The sequence below is a fragment of the Ciona intestinalis genome, unplaced genomic scaffold (assembly GCF_000224145.3).
Source record: "Ciona intestinalis unplaced genomic scaffold, KH HT001173.1, whole genome shotgun sequence".
In the NCBI taxonomy this organism is placed as follows: Eukaryota; Metazoa; Chordata; class Ascidiacea; order Phlebobranchia; family Cionidae; genus Ciona; species Ciona intestinalis.
Window position 1 is genome coordinate 4,672 of NW_004191494.1, and position 19,801 is coordinate 24,472.

Consider the following 19,801-nt stretch of genomic DNA (forward strand, 5'->3'; position numbering starts at 1 on the left):
GGTTAGTAGTGTTTAGCAGATAGCATAGGGGTATTCTTCACTAGTATTGAAATATTAATACGCGGCAAAGCAGAAATGTTATTTTGAATAAACATAACTAATACTCGAATTACTACCTCACATCTCATACACATCGTGACCGCTTACTATGCATGGTGTTACTTCATACGCATCATGCCTGCGTCCTACCATTCACGGTGTTAAGTGTCTTGCCCAAGGATACACACACCTACAACAATGGCAGTGACATCGCACTTAGTGACCTACAAAGAGCACCTACCTGCCTACCACTGCGCCGAACGTCATATCACGTAGCAGCATTATACTATTAGACTACTTTTACACACATTGTATAAATCTTACACCACATGCAACTATTATTCTTACCATCAAGTTGAACCTGTGGGGTGAGGAGAACCGATCTGGAACCCGCTACTTTTCTAGCCCCTGTGGCTTCGTAAAAGGCGTATCCACCAACTGAAACATAAAATAAGGATCGGATATTAAAAAGTGTGTCTACGGTAGCGAATTTAACTGGGTGCTAGATAACCATTATTCTGTTTAAAAATATTTTTTGTTTTTTTGTGTTTGCATTTTAAGCGATAACATCTGATTGTTTGTTGTGGTTAGTAAAGTATTCTACAGCAGTAGCCTACGTCTTTACACTGCGTGATTTAAAAATTGCGCCAAAATATTAAAAGAAAAGGATCAATAGAAATAGAAGAGTTAATAAGCTGTGGAGGTTTGTGAATAATGTACATCGGATAAAGACCAACTTCGGCATACATTCCAAGTCTTTATTTGGCCCATGTATATATATACGACTATTTCACCCTTTCATAGAAACGAGTCCTATTACGTATACCTAAACTCCTGGTAGTTTGGTCATAGTCTGGTCCAGTGAGAGATGACGGTGTAGGGCCTCTGCCAAACGTCCATCCCTCGTCGTATTCATCAGATACGGACCACCCTGTTGATGGAAATACCTATTTTGACTCTCGTTGAGTGTTGGATAGATCGTCACTTTAACAATTAAAACATTATTAATAGTAATCCAGGAAGATATAAATATCCGGATCTGTGGGTCGTTATCACACGAGCGCTTTGTTCCATATACCACTCGTCGGCATATATATACCAGTTAGCGCGAACGTAACTTTGTGGGTGTCTATTTTTTTGTAATGTAAGTTTACCTGGACACATTTGGGGAGTTCCATCAAAGTTGCATTGCAGCAGAATTCTGGGGCTTGCTGTGAAAAATGTAACCGGAGTCAATTGCATTGACGGTTGGACAGCGTGCATGTGTAAAACAACAATATGCTCAATGTAACAACGCTCAGGTTTATGTGGCAACAAACATACCCGCACATCATACGCTCGACTGTAAACGTGGGTTTAACGCGGCTACTGTTTGCAAAGCAAAATTAAAGGCGAGGTGTTACTTACAAAACAGACTTAATGCTAAATCCCTTACCGTTTTTACCCGTACTACTATTTGCCTGGAAAAATGCAATAAATGCAAAATATAAGACAAGCAGCTTCATAACGACTTGCAGCTTATCTAGTGTATCTTGCTTATCCGGTTAGACGAATATGCACCATCGATAGGCTAAGATGTTGAACCATCCTTATTTTGCGCCACTGTTGCGGCATAACCTTTAAACGGCTTGCCCGCGGGCATAGAGGCATAACCAAAGCGCTTCGTATATTCGTACCTGTTCCTCGAATGCCTATATCATTGGTCGTGTAACCGCGATAGGCTATTTTCATGCTATAGTCTATACAACTGACAATGGGCATGATGTATCATTGCTATATACAACAATAATATACGCTACAATATGTACGTTTTGTAAAGAGATAATACAGTAGGATGGGGGAAGACGCTAGACCTTTAGCACATAATATCCAAATATTCTAATTGTGTTTTAAACAATTAACAACGATCTACGGAAGTCGTGATGATGCAGTTTTATAATCCCTTGAATATTCCTTGTTTACTACCGAATCGGACGAGGAAACAAAATAAAAAGGTCCCCTATCTTTCACCACCCTATACTATACAGCAAAAAGCATAAGACGAATATGCCAAACTTATATCTAGTGTATCAAAATGATACGTCACAACCTAGACATGGGATGCATATGTATACGCAATACAGACATAACTTTGCTTTTTAGATTGTATATTATCTTTTACTTACCTTAGGCGTCGCATATGTAAACCACTACGTTTTAACGATGACAAAAATGATCTTATTTCTGCACTTCCAAACTCAAACTCTCTGTTGTACTATAGTTAACCTGCAGACATTTTGAATTATAGCTGATGCACCCGTCTCCTGATCTACTGTGTTACCTTTTAAACGAAGCAACTACCTTCACGTCATCTTTATCGGCAAAAAATGCATGGTAATTAAACAAATCAAAGAAGTTACAATCGATCTGCTGTGCGCCTGCTTTACTAAATATTCCCGACTGAATCTTAAACTTAGCGAGAAATTTCAGGGTAGAGATTTACAAAAGCAAAGACGCAACAATATGTTGTTTTTTATTTCTTCGTTTTCAGTAACGTCAGTACAGATGCATCTTTATGTACAACTTAATATTTACACCATAGCCTACTAAATATTTCTGCGGGATACCGACGCGTTGGTCGGCTCTGAGAGACCGGGTTGAGGCGTAGAAGTGTATAGTGTATATAAGTACCGGCGCTGCTGCTGCCTTTGTTTTTGAGAGGTATCCTTGACGGCCGGCTGTGACATAATATATATAGTCGACCATGCATGCACTGGCACATTGTAAATTTTAGTGTAAGCCAGCTTTAAAGCATAAGTTATAAGACGGTTTTTTGCGTAGCAGAAACATCAACATTCTCGTATTGTGCAGTTTTTCTCTCCAAATTCTACCGTGGTTGCGATGCAGTTAACGGTGTCAGTTCTCTTGCATCTGTTTAATATCAAGATATGTTTTATTTTTGTAAACGCACATTACGAGTTACAAAGTGTGTTACGCCCTTTTCTTTTTCTTGTTTATCCGTGTGGTTGACATTTTCGACTGGGATATAAGTGACTGTTGGAATGGCTCAAATATTAAAGTAAACACGTGGGTTCGTTATCCAAACCTAGCTATGTAGGGTCAGAACATTAGTATTAATATATTGCACTGTTGCATCTAACATTACAAGGTACTTATAGGACTCTAATAAACAGAGAATATGCAAAAGCAGATATTATTGTATGGCACTTATAAAACCTGCTTATATTCTAGGCCAACATACCAATCGTCTCATACTAGTCTATATAACTTGCCTAACACGAACTTGCATTCCGCGTCCGCATGTTTTGGAACAAGCGTCCCAGTTACTCCAAGGTGCCCACGTCATACATGGAGGTCCTTGGCAAGCACGGGAACTTGTTGAATTGCCCGGGCATCCATTGGTGTGTATCTAAAGCAATTTCAGTTTAAACATTTGGTTGGTTTTGTTATTTGTGTTTTTGTCGGGTGGGAAATTAAGTTACTCATCCATAGTTGCCACTCCCTGTTTACAATCGATTTGTTGAAGCTTTTACAGTGTGTGGCTAAGCGGGTATGACATTTGGTTGTTATTATGTTTAGGCTTTGCAAAAGTGAACACACGTACTAGAGCAGAAAGTTATTTTGGGTATTTATACCGTCATATGTATTAGAACTTGACAGAACACGGTTCTTACTCTCTATGGCCCAGTTCAACCACCGTAAGTATAATTGCAATACGAAAAAAACACATTGTACATTGAAATCATTTACCCGTCCATCTGAACCAACGCAGTATCGACGTTTTGTTTGGCTAGATGACCCACAAGGACATGGTCGGTATGATGCCCATATTGTCCAGGAATACGTCACGATAGCCGGGCCTGCACAGAACGAATGCAACATAAAACAGAATGTATTTATAGCCGTAAAAGCAAGCGTCCCACATGTACATTTCTACAATCTTGCTATATGAAAATTTAACTTAAAGTTCCCAAAAACACACCAAACCTCAAATATACCACTATTTCCCAAAATTTGCGTACGCAATAGTATATGTAAGATACTATTCACTCTATATGACAAAATATTGATAGGTTGTGCCCTCCCCTGGTCTTGCGAAATAACACCTAGGTACTCTAGTAGTATGTTATACTAACTACAGTATATGGTATGGGTCTATAAGAATATCCACCTACGCACTTACATGGTCCACTCTGGCATACTCTGTCTTCGCTACCAGACGTTCCATTATAAATGTCAATGCAAATATTGGCCGAAAGCTCGGTGCTTGATCGGTAACGACATGAGCGAGTGCGGAAACTGACACCGTTTGCACAAGTTGCAGAGCAAGCGCTCCACTGGGTCCAACTCGACCACGCAATACGAGGGTCAGATTGCTGGCAGCTTGAGCTTGAACAACCTGGCTGGTTTTGAGTTACTGCTTGTGGGCAGTTACCAAAGACTTGGACGTTATCTCGGAAACATTGACGACGCCTGGATCGAGTACCACCTCCGCATGTCACTGAACATTGACTCCAGGATCCCCATTCAGTAACTCGTACACAGTTAGACGCTGAGCATGGACGAGTGGAGTAATGCTGCCCAGCGCAATTAACCGATGCCACAGTATTCCCATTCCCCTCACAAGTTCTGTACCTTGTTTGAATTCCACTTCCACCACCACATACAGCAGTACAGCTAAGATACACTCCCCACTCTGACCAAGAATGACAACTCCCCATACACGACCTTGACATTCTGCCTTCCCCTTGACAAGTATTAGATATTTGGTTACCATCAAAGCAACTTCGTATTTTATATTGTCTTCCAGCCCCACAGGTTTCTGAACACGGCTCCCAATCCTGCCAAGCCATCCACGATCCACGGGAACATGGGGTTATACTACATCGTCTGGTTTGTTCGTGTGAACCAGGACAATTACTTGGAGGGGCCTCAGTGTTCGTGTTGTCGGTATAATAACATCTTCGATCTCTTGTTTGACTTCCGTCATCACAAGTTCTGGAACACCGTGACCATTGTGACCAATCATGCCAAACTGTGGGCCAGTCGATACGAACAGATTCAGTCGAACGGAATGTAGAGGCGACAGTTGTCGTTGTAGGCGGAGGATTGTTGACCTGATTAGCTCCAAACACGCTTTGTTGCACTTGAGGTTGTTGTTGTTGCTGTGGGAATACGCTTTGTTGTACTTGTGGCTGCTGCTGTTGCGGGAACCCTGTTTGTTGGGCAACAGGCTGAGCTAATGGTATGGCCTGCTGCGTAGGTTGTTGCATCTGTGAAATATCGGGGTGTAACATGACGTAACTAACACTGACGTCATCAGCCTATATACAAACCCGTTTACGGTGAAAGCAGGAATGAATCTGGCAGCAGCCTCGAACCTTACTCGAGAGATCAGGAAGGCCTGGAACCGCCGTGTAGTGGAAAGGACACATCGAGCCTCCGAAGTTGAGCCCTATACGGGGCAGAAAAGGATAAAGGGCCCGATAATCTGTAGCGCTACCGACTGTACCAAGACCTGCTAGGCCTGCGTCGCGTAATATGCCGTAGTTACCTAATTGCAAAGGCACGCTCGGGATGAGGCTGCTTAAATCAGAGCAACATCTATCTCTTGGGCAAGCTATGAGGTGGGATGTGTCGTTAAGTGAAGTCGAGATCATACATGGTAGCCTCCTGTACTGTTGTGGGCTTGCTACTGTCCTCAACGACAAGCTCTAAAAACATATTACAATAATTAAAGGGACATTACATATTAACTGTTGGTGTATTTATTTATACGGTTATATATGCATATACAGGAATATATATATTATATCTTACGCTCGGACATTGGGTTTCTTCTACTGTTTCCGCCTTTAGTTCTGGATATGTTGTAGAAACAAACTGCTGTCCAAAAGTAGGGTATGTACATTTGTTGTTTAATGCGGTAAAGCAACAACCCTTAAGTTCGCATTCCAGCTTCGTTATACCTGAAGATAGAACGTATAATAGAAAATGTCTTCAAATCTGCTTATGCTTTTGAAATACTATAGCGGACGCCCTATGAACCCATACAACCTCAATCCTTAGGCCAAAAAAACATCGGTTACCTTTATGACTTCGAACTTGCAGATATTTTTAGCCTAAAATAAAAGTTACCAAATCACCAAGAACCAACCTACCCGGCCAGCCGCATATGGGTTGCGCAAGAAAGGCAAAGTTTATAAGACTAGAAGCTTGGCACACTGTGTTTAAGTTGATGTTAACCGCTCTGAATGAGTTTATGATGTATCCTTGGTAGTAAGGGTTCCAGGGCCGAATCGAGTTTGCAAGTTGCCTACGGATTAGCATCAAGGTTACAGGCCTATACTTATTTAGATATTCTTATGTTGGAACATGGTCTTTGTACGGCGTATATATAGGCTATCAATGTTTTTTCACATAACCTTGCGCAATTTTATACTTCAGTAAACATACTATACTCTGTTCATGGCCTACTCAATACATTGACTCAAACATTGAGTAGGCCATGCTATGGTATGTTCTACATTGAGCCGTCGGTTTCGCTTGCTCGGTGTGGGTTCTTTATATACGTAAATGAAATCTGTACAGTTACTTACAAATATTTTGACGCAGTGGGCCCATGGTAACAGGTTGGTGCGCCTTGCATGTAAACAGGACCAAACAACTGTCGATATACGAGCAGATCATTGTCGAAGCAACACTTCGGGTCTTGCATGCAAGAAACTGGGTTGGTTTCGGAGTCGACGGTTGATCCACATTTAGTTCTAAATAGGTTGTTATTGTTTAATTAGACACCCCCATGCCTACTGTCTAGTTGTAACATAACATAGATATCTTCTTACGCATCAAACACATATGCTCACTATATATGTAGTTATAACACGGGGTCTTCTATCACCAGACACACATGCGGTGTATTTTTACACTATATAGTATAGGTCGCTTATACGAAACAGATACCGCAGAAACCATATATCCCGATTGTTTAAATTGAGCATTACAGTAAATAGAATGTATTAATATTAATGAATAACCATAAAAGTTGCAGGCTTTTGCGGATTATTGTTAATATTGTTACCTGTAACAAATTGGGACGTTTACTGGACATTGGGGTGATGACGTAAGAGCAGCTGGTATTCCAAGATTTGTGATGTAACTTTGAAGCGAGTTACGAACGTCCTAAAGAAATTTAATCAAACGTACAAACCATTTTGCTTGTGTGTCTTGGTTTACCATTACGAAGTCATTTACGGTAGCAAAACAAAAAATAATAAAAACAAAAAAAATAGTAGCAATCAACAGTGGTTAATATGCGTTATAAAAAATACCTTAATGGGATGTTCAATGCTAAAAACATGTTCTACGAAATATGTAACGGACAAATATAAAGAATCACCCAAACGTTGAAAGTTTTGTTACAGTTAATATATGGGTAATGCAGGATAACAACTTACTTGACTTATCACGGGACTCTGTACACCGACCAGTAATGGGTTCAGGTTCAAAGGGCGTGGAACTTGTCTTACTGTGTTCAGAATCTGAGCTTGAAGGACTGATGCTAAACTATGAGCGACTGAAAAGACATTAAAGTTTAATGCGGAAGATTATATGTGGGGTCTCACATTAGATTTTGACCAAGTCAATAATAATAAATCCGTATGTTCAGACTATGAGGATATGGCTAAATATTAAAAAATAACAAATATACATTTTCTTTATATATAATAATAAATCCGTATATTTGGACTATGAGGATACAGCTAAATATCGAAGAAAACTAGCAGAGTACATATTCTACTACGCACAGCTGTATAAAGCGAAATCGCATCACTGCATGCGTAAGGTTAGAACATAATTGAACCTTTTTTATCTATTAAAATTATACGTTAAAGCAGTAGGCTATATACCTTGAGCTCTGTAGCAGTTGGGAGTGTGTATGGGGTCGAAGCAACACAGAGGAAAACTGTTGCAGACTGCTCTCGTGCTTATTTGTTGTCCACATTCTCTTCGTGGATAGACATTGCAGTTTTTGCCGATGTTAGTCTGTCCTTCCACAACTGTGGACATAAACAACATCATTCGACGTAAATCGGAGATAATATGCAAACAACCTCTCATTATTGGGTGCAAATATACATTTAATAAAACAACTATGGTCCACGTTCAACTTACCTGTTACTACAGCTATAACGCATAAAAGCACAGCCAATCTCATTCTCGGTAAGCTTGTATCTATAAAACTATATCCCTATAGTGATATTACGGTATTAAACGGTTATTTGACTTCAAAATTCTAAATAACACTCTATATTCCGTTTAACTTGGGTTGATTATGTCGCGCAGAGCTTTATATAAAAATTTTCAACAAATAAAGGTACATCGCGGTGCAAAACTATTTAAATCACAACGCACGTAAAGTTTCCGGCTGTGGGCAATGAGTTAGCGCCGCCTGGCACCAACTTACACTTGCGCTACCAGCGCCTCTCAGCGCCTCTATCTATTTTGAGCTGACTCTTGAATCTTAGGTAATGCATTTCTTAACATCGTGCTCGACTGCATGTATAATGCTGCATTTGCAATGCAAAATTTCACATCGCGTACACTTTAGTTGAGGGTATGCCGTTTTAATCACATCGTTTATCAACTGCGTACTCATGTTTTAATCGTATTATAGCGAAAGTGGAATACTATTCTGACTTTTTCCACTCTAGCAGAGACAAAATAACTATTCGTATTCCTTATGATTTATACTACGTTCCAATTCTATTAAAATTAAATTAAACTCGGTAGTTTGTTTTATTTATATATTATTGGCACCGCTGTTAAAGTTTTATGAGTCATTCTGACTACTACGTAAACGTGTCATACTGTTCACAGAAAAGTCCACGAGAACCTGTTGTTGCTCACTTTGTAAAACAACTATGAGTAACTTTGAATATGGTCAAATAAAGAATTTGTAATAAAATGACAATCCAATTATTCTGATAACTATTATTTCCCTTTTTTGTAGCTTATCTTTTTACCAATAGTCCAAATTTGTTTGCCACTTAAGGTTATTCAAAAGGAATGGTTTTTGATCCGCGGACTTATACTCTGTTACGGTCACCTTTTATAACGCAAGCCGATTTTTAAATTAGCTAGCACACACTTTTCCAGTACTACAGCCCAATTTATACAACACTTGATATACATGCTGCTTACACTGAACGGTAAAACGTCTGAGAAAAATAGCAAAATAATTCATCACGACATTTTTACCTTCGGGCATTAGTTGTGCTAACAGTCGCGCGAATTTATTGCAAACATCACAAGGTTAAGAATGAGTCAAAGTAGGAAGAAAATCACTTGCGGTCATAACAATGCATGCCATGTTATGTAAGGGAATATTGCTTATTTATGTTTCAATAGCGGGGCATCTTCAGAAGTTATAATATCAGTGTCTAAGTTAAAAAAAGGCCGTGCCTGCTTACGAGGTACAACGTATATATAACTTCGTGAGTGACTGTTCGTTTTCTGTAAAGCTGGCACGTTGAAAAACTTAGCAGTGACCAGTGTGGTGGAGCAATTACCGTTAAGTTTCTTGCCTAAGGACACACGACGTTACCTTACCTTGGCCCACCGGTTAAAGCGCTCGCTTCGCAACTACATAGGGTCCGATGCTAAAAACAATTAACCACTAAATAAAATAAGCGGTAACTTAAAAGCGAGCATAACGTGTATCGTCTTAAAAACTTTGCAACGACGCCAGTCACAATAAACAAGATATTTTGTAGCAACTGTTGGAGCTTGGCCTACAAGATGATTTATTGTTGAGACATAGTGCAATTATTTAATTCACACAAATAGCAGACCATGATTTTTGTGATTCACTGGCTTTCAAGCTCTTTAATGCTCGTAAACGAGATAACCAAAACACAAATTAAAACATAAAAAACGTACATTTAACGCAGTACATGTGCAGTGTGAAAAAACAAAATGTGTTTGTTTATGATAGAAACACGTCACTCAGTGGGAACTCAGCTTTATTTGGCTCCATGAGGTCGTTCAGGAAACAAACCGTTCCTGCAATGCCTTCGAATAAACTGAACGGTCGATCAGGTTGATGAGCAGACTTGAACTCTGGTGAGAAGATAAAGTTGGCAAATCTAAAAAAAAACCTAAATGTTATTTATTAATTCTTGTGAAACAGGGCAATAAGAAATACGCACCAAAGATCAAATCAAACGAAGCAAGGACAAAACGGCAATAATATAACATGCTGTGGTTAAACAAACTTGTGGAAAGGTGTTTATTCTAACGACAACTACACGATCTTTAACTAACTACTTACTTGTGTGCTCTATACAGATACTTAGTATCTCCAGTCAATCTATACAGAAGTAAAAACACATATCCACTCCCAGCCACTCCATGGCATATTCCAGGTCCTTTCTTTAGTAAACCAAGCTTCCAAACTGTCTCACCAAGTTTCACACATGCTTCGAGATACTTGGGATCTTTGCCAAACACAAAATAAGCCTTTGCAAATGTATAGATCACCCCTAAAAAATAAATTAAAAGCTATATTTCCTGCTAACAAAATGTATGAATGAATGTAACTTGTTTTATCCTTGTGGCCTCAAAATAACAGTTATTATAACATGGGTGTTCACCTGGTGCCAGCTTATGAGTTACCATGTATCGATGTATGAAACTTTGTTGAAAGTAATAACAACTGATGAAGTTATTACACACCAGCTGCGCCATGGCACCAATGCACCAAGTGTTTCCCACCATCTTGGGATAATGAACTTTGAAGATTAGTTGCAACATTAAAATTTCCATCTCGATCAACGCAGCGACTCAGCAAATAATCAACAGATTGCTGAATCATGGTCAAAGTGTTGCCATCTTTATTTAGTAGTTGAGGAAAACAGAGCAAAACTTGTAAAATTCCCGAAAATCCATGAGCAGCTCCTAAGGGAGTATAAACTTTTAGTGGGCCAACTCTAGTTTAAATCTTAGGTCCCATTGCATGTTAGGTTGTAGGACATTACCCACAAGTAAGATAGTATAAAAGATTTTAATCATTATCAACATAATGGTTAATAGTAATTCAAGTTAAAAGGTACTTAGTTTTAAAAAACTCTAACATCGTATTTTTTTTTTATTAGGACAAATTGTAGAAACAACATGTTTACATGGTGGACTAGAGCTTTACTGTTAAAGTTTTATTCTTTATGGAAAGGTTCAGGAGTGGTGGGATTTTAGTGCAAAATGTTTTTACCTAGATACATTTTTCCATGATATTCAAACATAAGGGGAATGTCACCGTCTAATTGTAACTTGGACCGAAACTTTTTTCCAGTTTTAAGAATTTTCTGAAAAATTTTGTCAATTTCTTTGCTTGGTAATACTTCTGTTTTTAAGTGTCGTTGCAGAAGTAATACACCAAGCAGATAACCAGCTCGGTAATTTATAACAAATGATAATAGGAGCGGCAAGTTTGTTGTCTAATTAAAGGTTAGAAGTAAGCGATAAAAATTTCAAAACAAGAGGGAATGTCTGCTTATACACACTGCAGTAACTTCGGCAACTCAACTGTAAACATTGGATTGGAGTAGCATACATAGGTAAGTCATTCATGCTTGCTCGGTAATACCTCCTTCAGTTATTTTTTAAGGCAGTAAAACATATTTTTTGTTAACCCACAATAATACCTAATAAAAAAACAACAATAAAGACTTTTACTACAAACATTCAAATATGTTTAATGTTAACCAACCTTCCAACAAATAATTCATCATATTCTGCATCCTTACAACATAATGATGATGATTGGTAAACTTTTAAATGTTTATCAGATGCCTGCAAATGTTAACAAACACCAAATATTTAATTTGAACTACATTGTGTAAGCCAGCTTAGTTATAACAATGGTTGTATTATTTGTATATCTCATCTCACTGTTGAGTTATAACATGAGTGTAAATTTATACATCGGAAATACATGGTGTATTCAAACACCCCATGCTCATTATTGAGTTATACCATAGCTGTCTTCTTACATACTTCACACAAATGGTGCATTAATACATGATGATGATACTTCACTACCTTGTAAACATCACCCACTTTGTGTCTTACCTTCTTATCACCAATGTAATAAAATACAAGCGCAGCCACAGCATGAACACCACCTTCTCCATGTAGGAATCCTATTTGCTTCCTTTTACTGCGAAAATTAAACATGAAAATAAAAAAAAACAGGTAGAGAGTTTGATTCTTGATGTTGTTACCATTGTGGACATTTGTGTCTTTGGGCAAGTCAAGGCTAGTGGTCTCTAATGGGTTGTCCAAATTAAAAGTCATGGTGAGAATAAGGAACACTTCCACACAGCGGCTTACATAATGTACATGTGTGGTAACTTGTTTGAGAAGGTTTATAAAAACATAGCATTTTATAAATTTCTTACCGCACGAGGACAATGAACCGACATTCATTAAAGTTGGAAAAAAACAAGTCAGTTTATTACTACCTGGATATATTTGATCTATCATATTCCAATGCACTTTCAATATAAGATTTAGCAGCGTTTAGAAACCTCTCCTTATGATCCGGGTACAATCCACTTCTAGCAAGATAATAAAACATATAGGCAATGCCAGCAGTTCCCACATATATACCTAGTGTTAAAAATAAATGGTTTTAATTTTAAAGAGAATTTAAATAGGAAATATTTTAAAAGTATAAAAATTTGAATATGATGCAACCACAGGGTTGGAAAAATTGCTATTAGGTGGCTTGCTTAAAGACACATACCCTTAGAACTGACTAATGCGTTGTAGTGCCTGCGTTAAGTAAATATAAAACAAATCTTTAAATGTCCAGGTACAACCCTAATGGTAGCAGAATTGAGTGCACCAACTTTTGCAGTACTTATGCATTACAAATATAAACAAAACAAAGCACCTACCTCCTTTTCCATTAGCTGGTGTTGGTTTAAGGTTATGAAGTATTTTATCCACCATTTCAATCACACGTGACTTGTAGTCTTCGTGCGTTGTATCTTTATATGTTGGCTCCATACCAAGAAATGGGTTTTCAAAATACCTTGCATGGCTCATTATTTTATTTCAAACAGTTTACTAAATACAATCTTATGCCTGATTACAGAAAAAAGTAATTAAAGAATAAAGATTAGCTGTTACACAACTAATAAACAACGTAACTAAATTATAAACACACACTTAAGGTTATTTATAATTACCAATGTACATATAATAAAAATTATTTTAAATTGCACAAAGGTCAGTAGCTTATGCACCTCCTACTCACAGGCAAGTAGAAATCAAACTATACTTATTTTAAATGGCTTTTACATAATTTTAACAACCCAATTACGACTGGGTTGGAATGTTTTGTGTTTAGACAAATATTAAAAGCAAATCTTTAAAACTAAAAAATGATCAAAATTATTTGACTAAATCAAAAAACTCACAAACTATTAAATAAGTTGAAAAAGTAAGCTAATTATATACGCATATACACACATGAATATTCTTACAACCATTAAAACGAAGGAAAAAAAAATATACAAATATCAACAAACTATGATAAAACATAAACAAAAACAGAGCTTTGATCAATGAAAAGTCCTATCAACACCATTACATATTCATTTCCTTATTTATGACAACAGCTGTTTGCAAAATTTCAATTGAAAAAATCTTCCAAAAAATTATTAACACAATTCTAAACAATTTAAATTTATGAACTACATAGCATATGTTCAGTTCCTAGATATAATATATTTTAGGGATTGCTTGTCCAGCAAATAAAAATGTTAGCAAACACTAAATCGGTGGTCACTAATGGGTTGTGAAAATTGTCAGCTATACAGAAAAACAATCACTCACAAAGCTATATATGCAGTAACTTGTAAGCGGGCACAAGGTGTATGAAACAGAACACCAGTGTTGTAATGACTGTCGTTGCCCATAATGCAAGGTAAATAAGTTACAATCATTCACTGCCGACAACAAAGTTTTGCTGCCATACCATGTGACCTCATCAGAGTAGAAACAACTTACACTTGATTAAAGTTATTCATATTTTATTGCTTCAAGTCCGATGACTCCATTCCGCATTTCAGGCTGAAAAAATGATATAATTATAATCAAGAAATCTTCATATGTTGATAATATATGTGAACAAGCAGACAAGACTTTGTTTGGTCAGTTGCTGAGGCAATTTTGAATTAGAAGACGTAACTTTTGGTTGGTTTAGTTATTCATATTCATGTAGACAATCATTTTAAAATCACCTCTGCATTTAAACACTACAGATTAAGTACCAAGTGCATAATTAATACAACTTATAATCAATAATATCAAGAAAATACTTACAGACAAGGCATGTTGAAAAGCTCATAGCTTAATATGTGGTAAAGTACATTCATTCACGTGCAGTTGGTTTATTTTTGGCAAGCATCTCAACAGATCATCAGTTACATCTTCAATGTTATTACTCCCCAAATGTAATTCAACCATCTGAAATTAAAGGCATAACATGGACGACTTACTTTTCGAGTTATAACATGAGTGTCTCCTTATACACTGGACACACATGGTGTACTCACACACCTCATGTTCACTGTTGAGTTATAACCTGGTGTATTCACCACATGTTCTATAACTTATGTCTAAGCCAGACACATATAGTGTATCCACCCCATGTTCACTGTAGTCTTAACAAACATTAAATTCTACCTTTTAATATTAACAACAGTATACCGGTTCATCAAGCCTCCGTATGCGTTGTGCGAGTTGTTTTATTCCATCTCCACTCAGTTCACATTGTTCCAAATACAAGGATCTAACTTTATGAAGACAAACACACAACTTCTTTGCTCCGTTGTTTCCAATCCTGTTTCCAGTTAGATCCAATAGTTCCATCTGTAAAAGAAAGTTAAAGCTAAGAAAATTCTTTTCACTGTTTTAATTAAACTGATTTATGTGAATGTATTTAAAGGAATTTTTATGTTTTGGTAAATACCCTTTATATTATGTTTCTACTAATCTATATAAATACCGGAGTGCTTAATGTTTTAATCTTCTCTGCAAGGTACTTCACCCCACCTCCTCCCACCCCACACCCCAACATCTCCAACTTATTGATCTTCTCCAAACATTGAACCAAAGATCGAGCACCTTCGTTGCCCATAGCAACACCACTCACATCCAAGCTGTCAATCTAAGTTAAAAAATCATTAACTTTGTAAAATATAAATTTGGTAACTTATTTACAATTTTCTTAAAGTATGAAGCACTTTGGAAATAAACGAATAAAAGTAACTTATTCATCCTTTTTGTGTGACAGGGTATCAACATTATATGGTTATAACATGGGTGTTCTGTTTCAAACAATCGCAAGGTTCAAGCATGGTGGTAATGAAACAATAAATAAACTATTAAAAGTTTTTTTTTATATTTTTAAAAGCATTTAAAGCGGGTTAAAATATAAATCTTGACAAACAGTACAAGTTGAATAAATTAAGACAGTAAATAACCTTTTTAGCACATGCCAATGCTTTTGTAAAAAGATCGAATGTATTTCCCATGAACTGCACATTTCGAACACTGATCTGGGAGAAATTGAAGTTGTTCTTTGAGAAGATGTAGGAGAGGCTTACCACATCCATTGGTGTAAACATTAGGCCATGCACGGGCTCAGTGCTGAAGTTTAACTCTTCAGGAAAAACTTCTGAAATCATTTTTATGGTTTCATTATCCTCAGATTCATGAACCCAGCTCAGCACAGATAACAGTTGACCATTCTTCTGGTTTCCTTCCTGCCATATTTGACCACCAGCAAACTCTTGTAGTGCAGCCTGCTTCTCCTTACACTCAGTAAAAGCTTCTGGGAAAATCATATGAAGTACCTTAAGATTCACAGGATTGAATATTCCATACACAAGCTTGGCTACCATCTCATAATGCTGGTCGTTAAACTTTTCTAACTTTTCAGTAAAAGACTGCTTTGGTAGCGTGCACATATGGAGTGCGGCAAAGAACTCCTGCCAAACAAGATGCACAAACGAGCTTTGTCGATCACCTTGCAACAAACCCATTCGCAAATTCAACCCACTTTTCAAAGCTGTGTTTACGAATGCTTCTTTTATCTCAGGTGAGACTTTCGCTCTGTTGAAATCCCTCGGTTCGAAGATGACTTTCTTGTTGATCCAACCATTCCATGCGAGCTCTGCAAGCTGGAGGATGTTCCCATGATCTTGTGTCCTCAGATGACTTGATCTGATGTAGAGGTCCAATGTAGTAGTAAGAATCTGTGTAATGGTGCTGATGTTTAACCTGCTTGTTCCATCCAAACTTGAACTTAAGACATGGCAAGTCATAATGCACCAAACAGGGACATAACACATTGCTTGTATATCAGGATGGTCGTCAAGAAACTTTTTCACAGCCACCCACTTTGTCTCACCACATATAGATTCTCCAAGAACACATTGAGACTGATCACTCAACCCCAACGCATGCATGACGGTTATTGGACATAAATCCTGATGGATCTGAAGAGCATGCTGAGGTCTAGATGTCCACAACTTCCTAGCTTCCTGCATGGTTTCACCTTTCATAATACTCTTGATAAGATTCAATGCTTCAGTTGGTTCTGTGAAACTGAATTGCTTTGGATTCTCAGTTGGTTTGAAATCAAAACCAAGCTCATCAATCCCATCAAAGATAAGAGTAAACAAAGATGCATCAGTAAGCAATAGATCTTGTACAGCAGATTTTTCATCCTCAGTAAACACTGTTTTGTTATCCACAGCGTTGTTTATAATAAAATCTACCAAAGAAACATGTGATGTTCCAACTTCAGATAACTTGACAAAAACAACATATTCATCTTTAGATAAAGCAATTTTAGCTGCTTGCATGGCTAAAGTTGATTTACCAATTCCAGCTTGCCCAGCCACCATAACAGATCGCGAGTGAGTGGCAATGTACTTTCTCTTCAAGTTTTCATCAATAAATTGCCGTGCAGCTTCTTTTACAGCATTTTTTTCTGCTTCATTGAAGAGGTGAGCTACCTTAACATCAGGATGATGATCCTCATGAAGTTTCAACATATCTTGCCTGGTTGTGGTGGGGCCTGATGATGTGTACAAGGGTTGGGGAGATACTCTTAAATCAACAAAGTTGTGTGGTCGACTACTTCCTTGACTTATTGAAGATTTTCTTTGGCAAGATATGATATCAATGTGTTGTTGTAGAGATTCTTTTAATTTACCAACTGGAAAAAAGATAATGATTGCTATTAATGTGTTATCATAGTCCAGAACAAAAATAAAACCCCTGGATCAGTGAATGTAAAAATCATCACCATACGGTACTCTCAAAACATACAATGCTTTTGCCTCCCTAATTTTTAGTTAAAAAAGATTTAGTGACTAATTTAAAAATTATTAGATATACTAAACATTTGTAGTTAACTCCCATCAGTGGGAAAATGTAAATGAACCTTCATTGTGTGAGAAGGTCTGCTTTGATAGTACAAAAAGTTTGGTAACAGAAACACATAACTTTTAGGCAATCAAAGTACAAATGTTACTTTATTACCTATTTCTTCCTTGTTTACTTTTACAGCTTCTGTTGACTGATGGTGTACATGGACTTCTGTTAATATTTAACAACATTAATTATATTATTATACACACATTCTTATGTCAGCAGGAAAACCCACTTATCAGTGTTGATGTTTCTTTCACTTATATTAAATACAAGATAATGAGCATTTGTTTTTTTCTATTCGGCAACCTACAATAGCTTTTTCCTTTAAGCACTATAAGCGGCATCAGTATACACATAATGCTATTGCTTACTACTGTCCAGTTACAAAACAGCTTTTTATCATACACTGTGGCTACATATGCCAATTCCTTGTTGTTTACCTATGCTAACATAATATCCTTTTGCACACAATTTTATATTGGCTCTCATGTATGACACAAACAATAATAGGAAATTTATTAAATTGAACTAAACCATCCACACATATGCTAAATACCTCCAATACTCCCTCCTCTGTTATCAATACACAAAGATCTTCTGTTTCTTGGCTCTCTTTGATGAAGTGGCGATGTTTCTAAATTTAAATTATGCACAATTGTATATTATGGGATCATGTTAGTATATGTATGTTACATGTTCGCATATGAGTAACGAAGACTTAATCATGTGATACAACTCACCAATGCAAGATGGAGATGATACATCCGTCCAGGTTGAACTAAAAAGATAAAATCATAAATGTTCATCCAAACAGACTTGTGAGTTTAAACACACAAGTATAAAAAAATATTTTATAAGTATTCGAAGTAAATAATGTCAGTCTTCTGTGCTAATTACTAATATATTAAAACAGGAATCTCCTAAGGTTATCTTTTTACTGAAAAATATCTAAACTTTAAATAACTACAATTAAAGTCCAGATCTAAAACTTAACAAAGCAGTTATATATATATATATATATATATATTAAAATTACTTTTTGTGCCCCGAAATATAAATACATTACTGCAACCTACCTTAAAAGTGTAACTGAATCAATAGTGCAGTTAATGTTGAATAGGCGTAATCTATAATGTAGATTTTCTTGGGGCAATTGATTCAACTTTTCCTTCAACTTTCCTTTGAGCTCGCCAGCTTGAACCTGACTTGAGATCTTGTCTCTTGTTTGTCTTTCGCATTCTACTTTAAAACTGATCAAATTCTCGTTTATAAATTGGAAAGAATGGAAATAGGTGGAGGTGTATAAAGACTGCATTACTTGACACAGAGCTGCAGGAAATCCACCAATAGAGATCATATAAGATGGTCGAAAGATGTCGGAAGTTAACGGTATTGCATCTAATGCAGGCAAAGTTATTGTTTCACCAATGGTGCCATCTTCAGGTTTAAAACCAGAAAACTTTACTCTAATTTCGTTTGTGCATAAACTTCCACTACTGACAGTTCTGCATCTATTTCTTCTCGGCATACTGGTTGATTTACATGTCAAAAAAATGTATTTTTAATAAGGTCTATGAAGCTAATTGGGCACCTTTAGTATATCATGACAAAATTTCAACTTAATTTAAGTGAAAACTAGCTAGTCTTATTTACTCTACAAGTTATAACTTTAGATATTTCTATACACTTTAAGAATAAACCTTGCTTTCTCGAATATTTACTATTTGAATTACTTCATAGAAGTGGAAGCTCTTAAAAATTCATTCCTGACATAAATGTTAATTACTAAGTTACTAGTGTAGCATTAACTCGTGACGTCATCAGGAAAAGAGAGAGACCAGGGATTAAATGTAAGTTGTTATAAAGCTAAAAAACAGCAAACACTCGTACCCAATAACTATAAAATGAACTAAGCTTGATTAACCTACAGATTCCACCGGTCCTACTAAAACACGCCCGGCGGGGCCCGGTGGGGCCCGGTGGAAAAAAAAATACTAAAACACGCCCGGTGCGGGGCCCGGTGGGGCCCGGTGGGACCCGGTAGGGACCCGGTGGTCACGGTAATGCTAAAACACGCCCGGCGGGGGGCCCGGTGAGTATTTCGTACAAAGGAAGCTTTCCCTATGCAAGATCCACCAAACTGTGTGTGTATACAGATGTTTAGCTGAGTGAGACCCTGAGTTGAGGTTTTTAAATATAAACTTTGATTATGTACGACGTTTGTTTCGTTGGTTACGCTTACATAATG

General features: G+C 37.1%; 3 protein-coding genes across 4 annotated transcripts; all 3 read right to left on the bottom strand.

Moving 5' to 3' along the window:
- Window positions 1-2,534: 2,534 nt before the first annotated feature.
- LOC100177195 (SCO-spondin-like) lies at window positions 2,535-9,677 on the bottom strand. The gene is made up of 13 exons (XM_009863709.3): window positions 8,215-9,677; window positions 7,950-8,099; window positions 7,497-7,615; window positions 7,121-7,221; window positions 6,639-6,806; window positions 6,201-6,355; window positions 5,860-6,008; window positions 5,594-5,753; window positions 5,376-5,494; window positions 4,223-5,312; window positions 3,790-3,899; window positions 3,312-3,448; window positions 2,535-2,949 (listed from the first exon to the last, which is right to left on the bottom strand). The coding sequence occupies exons 1-13, from the start codon at window positions 8,255-8,257 to the stop codon at window positions 2,868-2,870; spliced, it is 2,583 nt and encodes an 860-aa protein (XP_009862011.1). The 5' UTR covers window positions 8,258-9,677; the 3' UTR covers window positions 2,535-2,867.
- Window positions 9,678-9,810: 133 nt separating this feature from the next.
- On the bottom strand, window positions 9,811-13,971 carry LOC100187427 (lanC-like protein 3). 2 transcript variants are annotated; one of them, XM_026840272.1, is made up of 8 exons: window positions 12,999-13,971; window positions 12,561-12,708; window positions 12,169-12,256; window positions 11,808-11,889; window positions 11,309-11,491; window positions 10,777-10,998; window positions 10,373-10,583; window positions 9,811-10,187 (listed from the first exon to the last, which is right to left on the bottom strand). In XM_026840272.1, exons 1-8 carry the CDS (start codon window positions 13,147-13,149, stop codon window positions 10,028-10,030), a joined length of 1,245 nt encoding a protein of 414 aa, XP_026696073.1. In that variant the 5' UTR covers window positions 13,150-13,971; the 3' UTR covers window positions 9,811-10,027. The 2 variants fall into 2 exon arrangements, with proteins under 2 accessions (XP_026696073.1, XP_026696074.1); XM_026840273.1 differs by having other exon boundaries at window positions 9,899-10,161.
- Window positions 13,635-19,481, bottom strand: LOC100185041 (NACHT, LRR and PYD domains-containing protein 1-like). The gene is made up of 9 exons (XM_018817203.2): window positions 18,630-19,481; window positions 18,294-18,331; window positions 18,110-18,187; window positions 17,662-17,718; window positions 15,594-17,335; window positions 15,116-15,277; window positions 14,818-14,979; window positions 14,431-14,574; window positions 13,635-14,178 (listed from the first exon to the last, which is right to left on the bottom strand). The coding sequence occupies exons 1-8, from the start codon at window positions 19,079-19,081 to the stop codon at window positions 14,452-14,454; spliced, it is 2,814 nt and encodes a 937-aa protein (XP_018672748.1). The 5' UTR covers window positions 19,082-19,481; the 3' UTR covers window positions 13,635-14,178; window positions 14,431-14,451.
- Window positions 19,482-19,801: the final 320 nt, after the last annotated feature.